This window comes from Suncus etruscus, chromosome 3 (genome assembly GCF_024139225.1).
Source record: "Suncus etruscus isolate mSunEtr1 chromosome 3, mSunEtr1.pri.cur, whole genome shotgun sequence".
In the NCBI taxonomy this organism is placed as follows: Eukaryota; Metazoa; Chordata; class Mammalia; order Eulipotyphla; family Soricidae; genus Suncus; species Suncus etruscus.
This window is the reverse complement of record NC_064850.1, coordinates 164,874,425-164,886,996: the sequence shown is the minus strand read 5'-3', so window position 1 is coordinate 164,886,996 and position 12,572 is coordinate 164,874,425. Positions and strand designations below refer to the sequence as shown.

The following is a 12,572-nucleotide window of genomic DNA, read 5'->3' as shown; positions in this document are numbered from 1 at the left end:
AGAAGTAGAGCTCTCTTCTTGTGCCTAGCTTTAATCATAAATTAACTGCCCATATGTCCAAGAGTATCTCTGATAAACTGCCTTTGTCCCAGTACCACATAGTTCTGATTATTATGACTTTGTAGTAAATAGTAAAGTCTGGAGGAGATGCAAGGCCTTCCAACTCCTCAGGATTACTTTGGATTATTCTTGGAGTCTTATGGTTCCATACAAATCTTGAAAGTATTTGTCTACATTCTAGAAAAATTGTATCAACATATTATTCTGGGTAAGAGGGTCATTTTAATAATGCTGATTCTTCCAACCCATGAACATGTAGTGTTGCTTGTTTCTCCTCTTAGTTTCAGATCTACTTTACAATTTTTATTAAACATTTTTCACCTCCTTTATTAAAGTGATTCCTAGATACTTAAGATTTTTATTTTACCACATAAGAAATTTATTTATTCGGGGGTGGAGAGATAGTATGGAGGTAAGGTGTTTGCCTTGCATACAAAAGGTCGATGGATCGAATCCTGGCATCCCATATAGTCCCCTGAGCCTTCCAGAGTGATTTCTGAGCATAGAGCCAGGAGTAACCCCTGAGCGTTAACGGGTGTGAACCAAAAAATTGATTTATCCTCTATCAGGGGTCTCAAACTCAATTTACCTGCGGGCCTCAGGAGGCAAAGTCGGGGTGATCCTTGAGTGCAAAGTCAGTAGTAAGCCTTGAACATTGAGGGGTGTGACACAAACAACTAAAACAAAACAAAACAAAAAAAGATTCCTCTAGGGCAGGACCACAAATTGTTGTATGGAGGGCTGTTTGTGGCCCATGGGCCACGAGTTTGAGACCCCTTCGTGTTGTTTATAAGAACATAACTGATTTCTGTGCACTGATTTTGCATCCTGTTACTTCATGTACCATGTGTTTATGGCTTTCTCTGTACAATATTATGTCATGTGAAAATAGTGAGATCTTGAGTTCTTTACCAGTGTGAATTGCTTTGAATTTTTCTTTCTTACCTAATTTTTTGTTTGTTTGGTTTTGGTTTTGGTTTTTGGGTCACACCCGGCAGTGCTCAGGGGTTATTCCTGGCTCTGCACTCAGAAATTGCTCCTGGCAGGCTCGGCTTGGGGGACCATATGGGATGCCAGGAATCGAATCAGGGTCCATTCTGTGTTGGCCATGTGCAAGGCAAACTCCTTCCCGCTGTGCTATCTCTCTGGCCCCTTTCTTACCTAACTTTTATGAACATTTCCAATACTGTTTAGAGGCGACAGCAATAGTACAACAGGCAAGATGCTTACTTTTCACAACCAACCTGGTTATAATCTCCAACATCCCATATGGTCTCCTGAACACTGCCAGGAATGACTCGAGTGCATGAGCAGTACCAGGTAAAACCCCAAAACGAAACAAAACGAGGTTTAATAGAGCAGTGAAAGTAAACATTAAAGTTACTTTGGAAGGATACTTGTTTTTAAAGGACCACATTAAACTGAGAGGATACAAAGTTGATCTGAGAGTACACTTAATAATGATTACTATTTTACTGATTTTTATGGAGACCTGTTTTATCAACACATGGTCTATCCTAAAGAATTACCCATAAATACTTTTTTACTCAGCTTTTGGTAGTATTGTCTAGTCCAGTAAGTTCATGTCTTCTAATTCTTTCTTTAAGACTGCTGTTACCTTACTGACTCTCTGGATGAGACAGAGAGAGTGTGGTATTAAAATCTCCTATTAGCACTGTATTACTGCAGATATTTTTCTTCAAGCCCATCAGTAACTCTTTTACATATTTTGATGCCCCTTTGGTGCATGCATGTTAGAAACTTGTTTTCTTGTTGGATCATAACATAACATTTATCTATGTTATCTATATTATCTAATATAAGAAAGTCCATCTTCACAAGAACTGGATGCTAAGAGGAAGTAAAGTGATATGCATGATACCCTTTTAGTATCCATATCGCAAACAACTGTTTAGAAGGGAAAAGGAGAAGGGAAGGAGAGAAGGAAGGAGGGAGAGAAGAGGGAGTGGGAAGAGAGGGAAGAGATGGAGAAAGAGAGAGAGAGGGAGAGAGAGAGAGAAGGGTGTTTGTACAGAGGTTGACAGGGGAAGGGTGGGAAGCAAACAGGGGGTATTGGTGGTGAGAAATGTGAACAGGAAACAGATGTTGAACATTGTATGACTGAAAATCACAAACGACTTTGTAACTGTTTCTCATGGTGATTCAATTAAAATTTTATTTTAAAAAAGGAGAGAATGTCTATCCTCATTTGTAAAGCCTGTTTTCCTGCCCTCTACTTTGAGCCTGTATTATGAAGGTTGTGAGTGTAATGTAAACAGCAGAAGGTTGGGTTCATTTTTCTGATCCATCCAAATACTTTATGCCTTTTATTGGTAAGGTTCAGATCAATTATATTAAAAAATAATGAAATAAAGGAATTCAATGTCATCTTTCTGTACGAACTAGATGTTTGTTGAGTCTTTCCTTCTTTAAACTTCTATATAAGACCATTTAGTGGGTCTTGTATCACCAATTTTGTGACCAAGAACTTACTTAGCCATCAGTGAAATTTTTACTACACAAAGTAATTTGAATGTTAACCTCTATGGAAGAAATACTGTTTGAATACCCACTTCTTATGACATCATTAACAAAGTCACATGAATAATACCCTTAAAAGATACATAATGAAAGAGCAAAATCAGTGCCAATTAATCTCTCCACATAAATCAAAATGTGTATCTTTTAAGAAAATAACATTTTCTTAACTAATATTTGAAGCAAGCATAGATATTATGAAGTAAAAAATGAGTAATTTAGGTACTGTACCTTTTAAGACTACTTGTAATCATCTAATGTTTTTTCAATGGATTTTCTACACTTATATACCAATTATTCAATTATTGGTCAGCACTGAAAGAAATTATTGATCCGCATTATAAAGACTGAAATATAAAAAAAATAGCAAAGAAATTACTAACCTGTTGATCTACTGAATCACCACCACCTCTTAAAGACTCCATAGAGACTGAAGCAGCAGTCACCCCAGAAGTTTTAACTTTAACGTTAGGTTTTAGACTCATCAACTTGTGTCTTGATTTGATACATCCTTCTGTAGAAATTCCTAAGGATTTCCATCAAAAGAGATGTAAAAATTTTATCTTTTGATTCTCAAAAACCCTCCTACCTCCCATGAATGTCATCTTTGATATCTCTATTTTATGGAATATGATATGAAAAACTCTGTAAACTTCATTTAAGCTCTCAATAAATAATCATAAAATTTGATAAAATTAAAGATTTAACTATTTTTGAAAGACTGTGAACATTCATAAGTCACATAAAATATATAAATTATAACAGGCTATACATATCAGGTGAGAGTAAAGATCTGAATTGTCACAGAAGTAGGATATCCACTTGGTGTATATTTACTTTTCCTCTAGATCAGCAATCTGTTAGAATCTATTATATTCACCAAGGAATTTTCATATCTTCAAAATACTAAATTTGTCACTCATAATAAAAATAAGAATCTTCTGATTTGTTTTTGGACAGTAATTGACAATGCACAGCTCGAGGATGACTACCAGCAGTGCTCATCAGGGAACGATATACAGTGCCCTGGATCAAAGCAAGACTGACAAAGCCCCTTAACCTTTGTACTATCTCTTTGGCCCTTTGTTTTTTTATAGACAAATGAAGCACTCTCCAGTTTCATCAAAAGTTGATTTGCACAGTAAGTACCAATGGTAGTATTTCAATTTAAAATTTATTATAATTTAAATAACAGGGGTACAATAGTGCAATGCTTCTCAAATAGTGGGTTGCCCCCCCCCCCCCGGAGGGCAAGGCTCCATAAAGGAGGGGTGCATTTGACCTGTCATAACAAGCTAAGCCCTGTGTTTATGTTTCTGTATGCCTCTGGAGCTGAGAGTTGCTGTGTCCTGCTTCAAACCCCGCCTCGAAAAGCATTGCAAAACGTGCTCGTTGTAGCCATTAATCCAGACATCACCTCTGATTAAAAAATCAGCTCAAATTATTTTATATATTTTTGTTTTGTAGATTAAAGTTTTCTTTTTAATAAAGATACTATTTAGTCACGTGGGGGCATGAAAAATGTTTTCTTCTTCCTACGGGGGCATGACAGAAAATAATTGAGAAGCACTTGTAATAGTGTCTAACAATAGTATTGATATACAATGTTACTGTATACCACCACCACCACCAAAGTGCCTGTGACACTTTCCCTTGTCCCTATGTCATCTCGGATTTAATCTTCCTTCTCTCCATTGATTCCTCCTTTATTTGTTCATTGGCAGTTATGGTTCTGGCCATGTATACCAGACCTTCCACCTATGCCCTCCTGATGTTTTCATAAGCCTAATAATTTCCCATGCAATTTCTCCCCTAAACTGGCAACTCAGATCAATATTTATGTCCAGTATTTCAAATATTCAAGAGTTATGTCAAATAGTCATAAAGTTAGATTCTAATAGCCATTATACCAATAAGTTTGTCCCAAGGTTTTTTCTTTTCCTCCTTGCAGGTAAAGTGAAAGGGAAGCTTAAAAAATTTAATAGAAAATTCATACCTGGAATATATACTATTGATTGTTCTTCATCAGAATCTATACAGAAATACATGAAGGAAAATACTAAAAATGAATATCCAATATCCAGCATTTGTCACAATAGTCAAGAAATGGAAACAATCCAAATGTCCAACTACAAATGAATGGATCAATACAATAAAATACTATGCAGCTATGAGAAAGAATGAAATATGCAACTGGTCCTACACAGACGGAATGAAAGGCGTCATGCTGAGTGAAGTCAGTCAGAAAGAAAGCAACAGACACAGATGATCTCTCTTTTTGGAAGATAAAGCAATATGTCATAAGAGTAACGAAAGGTCAAAAGCAAAAGATCTGGAGAGCTGATTCATAGAATTGATTCTGGGAGTGCCCTGTAGAACACTGGTGGAGGAAAGCAGGCGGATGAACTCTGATTTAGGTTTGGTGTTCAAATAAATGCACAAAACTATCATTAACATTATTGTAAATAACAGCACTCAATACAGTGCAAAACAATTTTACGGTGGGAAAAAGTCCAATATCCAAATATTTCTTTTCTGCAACTACTGTAATTTTTAATTTTTCAAACCCAAAGTATACGATTAACTTTAAAAAGCAAAACTAGACAATATGCAATTGAATAAAATTAATAATAACCTTCAATGCATTCACAACTATATATTTTTAATCACTGCGATTTACCATACTGATAATGGCAGGGTTTCACTCAGAAAACATTTCAACATTATTCGCTCCATTGATGTCAACTTCCCTCTACCTTGTCCCAGAGTCCTTCCAACCCTCCTCCCATGCACACACCCACGTTCTCTGCTTCCTATTAAAGACAAAAAATATATTTTTGTAGAACTCTTCAAATTTTTAAAATTCTTATCATTGCTTATTTCCAAAGTAGACAACATACACTATAAATGCAACTGTTGTTAACTTTAATTTTTTTGTAAGTAAAGAGTTAAATGTCCTCGTTTGTTCACTACTGAAAATTCGACACATTATTTTAAGCATAAATAAAAAATTTTTAAATGAACTTTAACTTTGAAAAAACAAATTATCTGAAGGTAAGTCAATCAATCACACAAAAGCAATTTTTAGTCTTCTGCAGTATGTTTATGAAATGTCTCAAAAAAAAACCCTGTATTTAAGAAGTGGGAGAACCCCCTGAGCATCACCAGGTGTTGCTAAAAAAATAAATCAATAAATAAAAATAAAAATAAAAAAGAGAGAAGTGGGAGAAAGCCAAATTACTTATAATTTAAAAAAAAGTAAAATGACTATCATAATAAGGGTGGCTGGAGTGATGGCACAGTGGTAGGGCATTTGCCTTGCACGTGGCTGACTCAGGACTGACCGAGGTTCAATCCCCAGGTGTCCCATATGGTCCCCAAGCCAGGAGTGATTTCTGAGTGCATAGCCAGAAGAAACCTCTGAGTGTCACCAGGTGTGGTCCAAATTTAAAAAAAAATTTTAAAAGCCTATATAATATTACTATTATTTATTACTATTTTTATATTATATAATTATATATTTTTACATATCACATAATATATTATTTTATTATATATCCTTTATATAATATTACTATTGAAAGGAAAGCAATACAGTAACAAAGATTTTTCTTGTAGGAACAAAATTTTATTGAGAACTATATCTAAATCCACACAAGTTTATAACATTTTTTTTTTTGGTTTTTGGGTCAGACCCTGAGGCACTCAGGGGTTACTCCTGGCTGTGCACTCAGAAATTGGCCCTGGCAGGCTGGGGGACCATATGGGATGCTGGGATTCGAACCACCATCGTCCTGGGTCAGCTGTGTGCAAGGTAAACACCCTACCGCTGTGCTATCTTCTGGCCTCATGCTTACAATATTCTATAACAAAGAATCTATAAATAATTTTATCCAAAAGTCTAAAAATATGCCAAAATTTTCTGTTCCTTCATAAACACTTTCTTTTCCAAAGAATCTAGATGACTATTAACCATTTCTTTGCTAAGAAAGGCAGGAGAAAAATGGATTTAATAAATAAATAAATAAATAAAAACTCAATTTCAGGGGAGCAATTAAAGCAAGCAAGACACTCTTGCCTTGTACTCAAGTCAGCCATCCTGGGTGAGATCTCCGGCAATCCATATGGTCCTCCAAGCCTGAGCACCCTGGGGTGTAGCTACCCCAATCAAAAAAAAAAAAAAAAAAAAGCAAAAAAATCAATTTCAATTCAGGATCAACTCTTATAGTCATGTCATTTCAGGAAATGTTTATTGGAATATCTAGAATTTCTAGGAATACTATCTGCAATGCCAAGTGATTGCTAGAGTAGCACTTGCTGTCTTCATGACCTAAGCTGATAACTAGTGCCCTGAAATGGTAAAGCCTCTCAAACATAAGGATTAGAGATTAGAAAAATGTAGAACTCATACACGACAAATCAACAAACAAACACATTAGATCCAGAACTGCAAGTAAGCCAATATAAACTAGACAGATTCCAAGTTCACTGCTACACAATCTAAAAATAAATAAGCAAAACAAATATAAAATGGAACAATTCAGTTGCATTTTAATTAGTAAACTAATTTACTTTTTATCATTAGAAATAGCACAGGGCCCTGTACACAAGTGTACTGTGTTTTGCTGTTTGAAATACACATATGGTAAAAAAGTACCCAGGGGGAAAACCCAAGATCCAAAAAAAAATGCTGCATATAGCAGAGACTTCAATTAGAATAAGCAATGGTCGGGGCCAGTGAGGTGGCGCTAGAGGTAAGGTGTCTGCCTTGCAAGCACTGGCCAAGGAAGGACCACGGTTCGATCCCCTGGTGTCCCATATGGTCCCCCCAAGCCAGGGACAATTTCTGAGCACTTAGCCAGGAGTAACCCCTGAGGATCAAATGGGTGTGCCCCCCAAAAAAAAACAAAAACAAAACAAACAAAAAAAAAGTCATGAATTTAAAAAAAATATTTCCCAAGGATAAGCTATGGAGTAACTGAGTCCTCAAAAAAACACTTTCTTAAATCCCTACATGCATAAGACAGAGAACAGCCAGAGGGAATTCCCTTTGATCCAAGTAGACTTTGAATTTCAGCAAGTATTTTTTTTTCCTCCATAACTCACACGCCCCCCCTTATTTTGCTAACTATTCTGATTCCTATTCTTTAAGAAAGCATACTGTAGAGTCCAACAAGTTTTCACCAGTATATTTAACCAACTGCACTATTTCTATGCCTCCTTATACTCTGCTTTCCCTGTTTTCTCTATGGATATTATTACTCCTATTCATTCAATTTGAGGGGATCCCTTTTATTTAATTTTTTAAATTTTGGGGCCACACCTGGTTCTGCTCAGAAGTTGCTCCTGGCTCTGCACTCAGGAATAATTCCTGAGGTGCTCAGGAGATAGTGTGGGATTTTTGTTTTCTTTGAAATTTAAAATCACCTCCATTTATATAAATGTATTTTTATGTTATCTCTTAGATTATTTTAAGAAACCAAATATTTAATTTTTTCAAATACAGAGATTCTGGACAACTATAATCTTATAAGACACAATATATCCCCCAAATATTTGTACTTCATATCAGGTACTATGTAACTATGTGTGGGATGCCTGGAGATCAAATCCAGGTCAGCAGAGTGGAAGGCAAGCACATCCTTTAGGATGGTATGATTGTATGCCATCTCTCTAGCAGTGAGATTTCCCCCTTTCCTTCCTGAAACTTATCCGTCCCTTCAACATCATACAGAATACACATACATCCATAATGAATATCTTTTTCATGTCTTATTTATCTCCAACGTATCTAAAAAAGTACAATATATTTTATTTATTTTTGAACTCATCTCATTTCACTAAAAACTAAGAGGACTATTTTAAATACTGAGGGATTTTTATCTTGTTTTGATCAATGAAAGATTCCCTTAATTCACTTCATTTTATGAATCACTGGCCAACAACTTTTGGTGTTGCCTTTTCCTCTTTATTCTATAAAGATATACAGACAAATGGGACAAGAGTGATAGTACAATGGGAAAGGTATTTGCTTTAAACAGGGTCAACCAGGTTTGATTCCTGGAATCACATATAGCCACCCCCCAAGTCTTCCAGTTGTGATTCCTGAGTGCAAAGCCAGGATTCCCTGAGTACTGCAGCTGTGGCCCCAAAAGAAAACAAAAATTAAAATATATATAAATATATATACAAATGAAGATTATTTCCAACATCAATACTAAATTTATTTCCCAATTAAAAGTACGCAAAAAACATTAGTAAGCCTGACTTTAACCAAAAAACTTCTAAAATATTTAAAATTACCTCCATTTAGATAAATATATTTTTATGTTATCTCTATTAGATTATCTTAAGAAACCAAATATTTAATTTTTTCAAATACAGAGATTCTCGACAACTATAATCTTATAAGACACAATATATCCTCAAAATATTTGTACTTCATATCAAGTACTATGTTACAAACTTAAATGTATTTAGATTTTTAGGAAGCACCTCAATAAGGTTAATGGGCCATGTTATTAGTAGATGCTTAATGATTAATGGTGGGACCACCAATTTATTTAAATACCAAGAATAAAATCAAGGACAAAAAAAAAAAAAAAAAAGAAAAGAAAAGAAGCATGTCTAACCCAAGATTATTGGGATCTGAAAAACAAACTGAATACTACCTACTCTGACCTTTTGAGCCACCAGCAACATGTGTGTATACTTTTTATCTACTACAATGACTTTCCTGGACAGTATTTTGATATCAACATAAAGTCTATATCCTAATTGGTTATTAATGGCAGCGATTACAGTTACTTAATGTTTCTTTTGTTTGTTCTTTAGAAGGGCAACACAAAAACAGAGCTGAGGTCTGGATCAGGGAACATTTCTATGCAGGTATCCAACTTGGATTACTCACATGCAAGACAAATACCTACACACTATACTACTGCTCTGGCCCAACTTAATGTTTGTACTAGGTCCTCTTCATATTTCGTTCATATTTGTTCATATTGCTCAGACTTGTTAACATCAAGTTACTAATACTGTTAATGATCACAAAAGCATTTAAACAACCAAATTCAGATACTACAGAAATATTAACTTCTGATATTACCAGAAATACAGGGAAGAAAAGCAGCTTACAAACGGGATATCAGACTTACAAATATAACCCCAAAAGACAACATAGCACACTTATTGTTTACACATTAGGCACAAAGATATGCTTTGTGCAAACAGCCTTGCTGAAACACGCTGCAGAGATGTGAAACTTGTAAGAACGATGGTTTTAAAAAAAGGTATGTTCTTCAGTCACACGTGATATGTTTTCACATAATGGGAATTTAGATATTGGAAAATCTCTCAACCATTTCTCTATCTAAAGGGGTGAAGCACCTATTTTTTTTTTTTTGGTTTTTTTTGGGGGCCACACCCGGTAATGCTCAGGGGTTACTCCTGGCTATGTGCTCAGAAGTTGCTCCTGGCTTGGGGGACCATATGGGACACCGGGGGATCGAACTACAGTCCGTCCAAGGCTAGCGCAGGCAAGGCAGGCACCTTACCTTTAGCGCCACCGCCCGGCCCCGAAGCACCTATTTTTTAATAATGTGAAAAGAATGCTAGACTACACGTACACTATCTGTTCTACTAAAACAGCTTTCGGGTGGTTTGATAATTCATCCATATGACAAGAAAAGAAATTAAGAGTCTATGAAACACTGCTAAGTCAATGATTACTATCCTTACGCTTTTTAGCAATGATTATAACAGATATGACATGGTTTATACATTATTCTGAGGGTGGGTGTTAGTTGGTCATGTGGGATAGGCCATGCAGTTGTTTTTACTACAAATCTGAATTTCCATATGATAGAGACAACCATTTCCCCATAAAATTGTAATTCACTTTCAAATGAAATGTTTTATATAAATTTTCTGAGTACGGGAGGGGACTAGATCGATAGAAGAACGGGTAGGATGATGCATGCGCCCGCCTGGGTTCAATCCCCCGCGTCCCATATGGTCATCTGAATACCTCAGAAGTGATTCCTGAGCACCTAGATGGGAATATACCCTGAGCACGACTAGGTGTGGCCCCAAATCAAAAAAAAAAAAAAAAAGAGTAAGGGCACATGTACAAGAAAAGGGAAAATAGGTGACTCTTACATAAACTACAGTGTGAGGAAAATTGCAGGAGTAAGCGAATAAAAGCCTGCTAAAACCAGTGTAGGACCAGTTCACATACTGGCTAATGTGTTCATTCCACTGCAATAAAATTCCCCTCCTCTAGTTTTAAGTCCCATTTTAGTGTACATTAGAACACTACTATCAATAGCCCTAGGGAAAGTTAAGGAATAGACCCAAAATCATGTAGGTATTTTTTTTAATCACATAAAGAAGCACAGTACAAATGAAAAACCTTCCAACAGCTCCACTCTCAACATCCTATCATTGAAGAGGCGGGGAGGGACTCAAAGATTCATCCTAATTTTCGATCGTCCTCCCTCGTTCAGCCCAGCTGCAATGTACGTATTCTCTTTGAAAGTCTATTAAGAGGCCAATGAAAAGATAATATTTAACTGTTACAGTCCACTAACGAATGTTCATCCGGCGCATGGACATAGTGTTGCTTCATTCTTACCAACGTGTCAGAGACAAGTCATTGTTTTTGGAAAACTCATGGCACACGGGACAGCGCTGCGTGAACTGCCACGCCACCAGGTCCTCACTCTCGGTCCCAGTGGGGGAAACTGGTTTTACAATGGTGCCGGCTTCGCTCCGAAGAGCCGAGTTACGCGCCCTAGAAGGGGCAAAGCGATGCCGTCAAGTTCAAGCGCGACGCCGGCACTGCACAGGGCTCAGAGACAAAGACCGCTGGCTCGCTCCTGGCCGGGAGCACTTCTCTCGCGGGGACACGACGGAGCTGCTCCGAGAGAACGTCCCAGCTCGGGCAGGGACCCCCGGAGCCCCGCGGCTGCTTCCTCCGCCCGCGAACGCGCCCCGACTTCGGAGCGGCCGAGCGAGGAGCTTCCCGAGAGGCGGTCGAGTGGCGTCGGGCTCCCGGGCGCTCCCCGTCGATCGGAGCGCGGAGCCCGGCCCCGAATGTCCGAGCGGCAGGCGGACAGGCGTCACGGGGCAGCTGGCCTGGCCGAGTCCGACCCCCGACCCCGGCCCCGCGGAAGCAGCCAGCCCAGGGGGACATCGCGGGGCGGCCCAGCCGGACGAGCCGAGGCGAGCGGGCCGGGGGTGCGTGCTGCGTGCCGCCGGCGAACGCCGCTCCCGGCTCCGACACGGCGCGGGTCCCGCCGGCGCTCGGACCTCAGCGGCGAGCGGAGCTTCCGGGCCCCGCCCCCGGCCCGCGCCCAGCTCTCCGCCCCCGGGGTCCGCCCCGCCCCGCCGCGCCCCCCGCCCTCCGCGGCGCCGAGCCGGCCCCGGCGCCCCTCCCCGGCCGGGCGTCAGCGGGCCGCGCAAAGGATACGGTCCCGGGCCCAGAAGGCCGAGGCGGGCCGGCGGCGGGACGGGCCCGCCGCGTCCGCCATCTTGGAACCGCCGCCGCCGCCCCGCCCCGGACGCCGCGGCCGCTCCCCTTTGGCTGTTCCGCGCCGAAGCCGCGCCCCATTGGTCGGCCCGCCCCCGAGGCCCACCCCCACGGACGCTTCCCATGGGCCGTCCCGTCCCGAGGCCCGCCCCCTCCGCGCGGACGCTTCCCAGGGGTCGTCCCGCCGAGGCCCGCCCCCGCCGGCGCCCCGCCCCGTCCGCAGTCGCCGCTCCCCATTGGTCGCCCCGCTCCAAGCCCCGCCCCCGCGGCCGCGCCCCATGCGCCGCCCCGCCCCCGCCGGCGCGTCCGCTCCCGGCCCGGCGGGACCCGCGTCAGGCTCGGCGCCGAGGAGCCGCGCTGTCGGGGCGACGCGGCGCCGGGCGCTCGCCGAAGCCTCGGGGCCGGGAGCGGGGCCCGGGCGGGACCGCGGCGCCGGCGCCGC

At 40.4% G+C, this 12,572-nt stretch overlaps 2 protein-coding genes across 4 annotated transcripts in view; one reads left to right on the top strand and one right to left on the bottom strand.

Moving 5' to 3' along the window:
* KIAA1328 (KIAA1328 ortholog) overlaps positions 1-12,131 on the bottom strand; it is a 327,696-nt gene extending 315,565 nt beyond the window's left edge. For both annotated transcript variants that reach the window (XM_049769723.1, XM_049769724.1), the window contains exons 1-3: positions 12,071-12,131; positions 4,595-4,630; positions 2,982-3,124 (exon numbers count right to left, since the gene is read on the bottom strand). In XM_049769723.1, the coding sequence (XP_049625680.1) occupies positions 2,982-3,124; positions 4,595-4,630; positions 12,071-12,131 (240 nt within the window). The remainder of the gene's footprint in view (positions 1-2,981; positions 3,125-4,594; positions 4,631-12,070) is intronic.
* RPRD1A (regulation of nuclear pre-mRNA domain containing 1A) overlaps positions 1-12,572 on the top strand; it is a 1,137,547-nt gene that overhangs the window by 343,155 nt on the left and 781,820 nt on the right. The window lies entirely within an intron of this gene.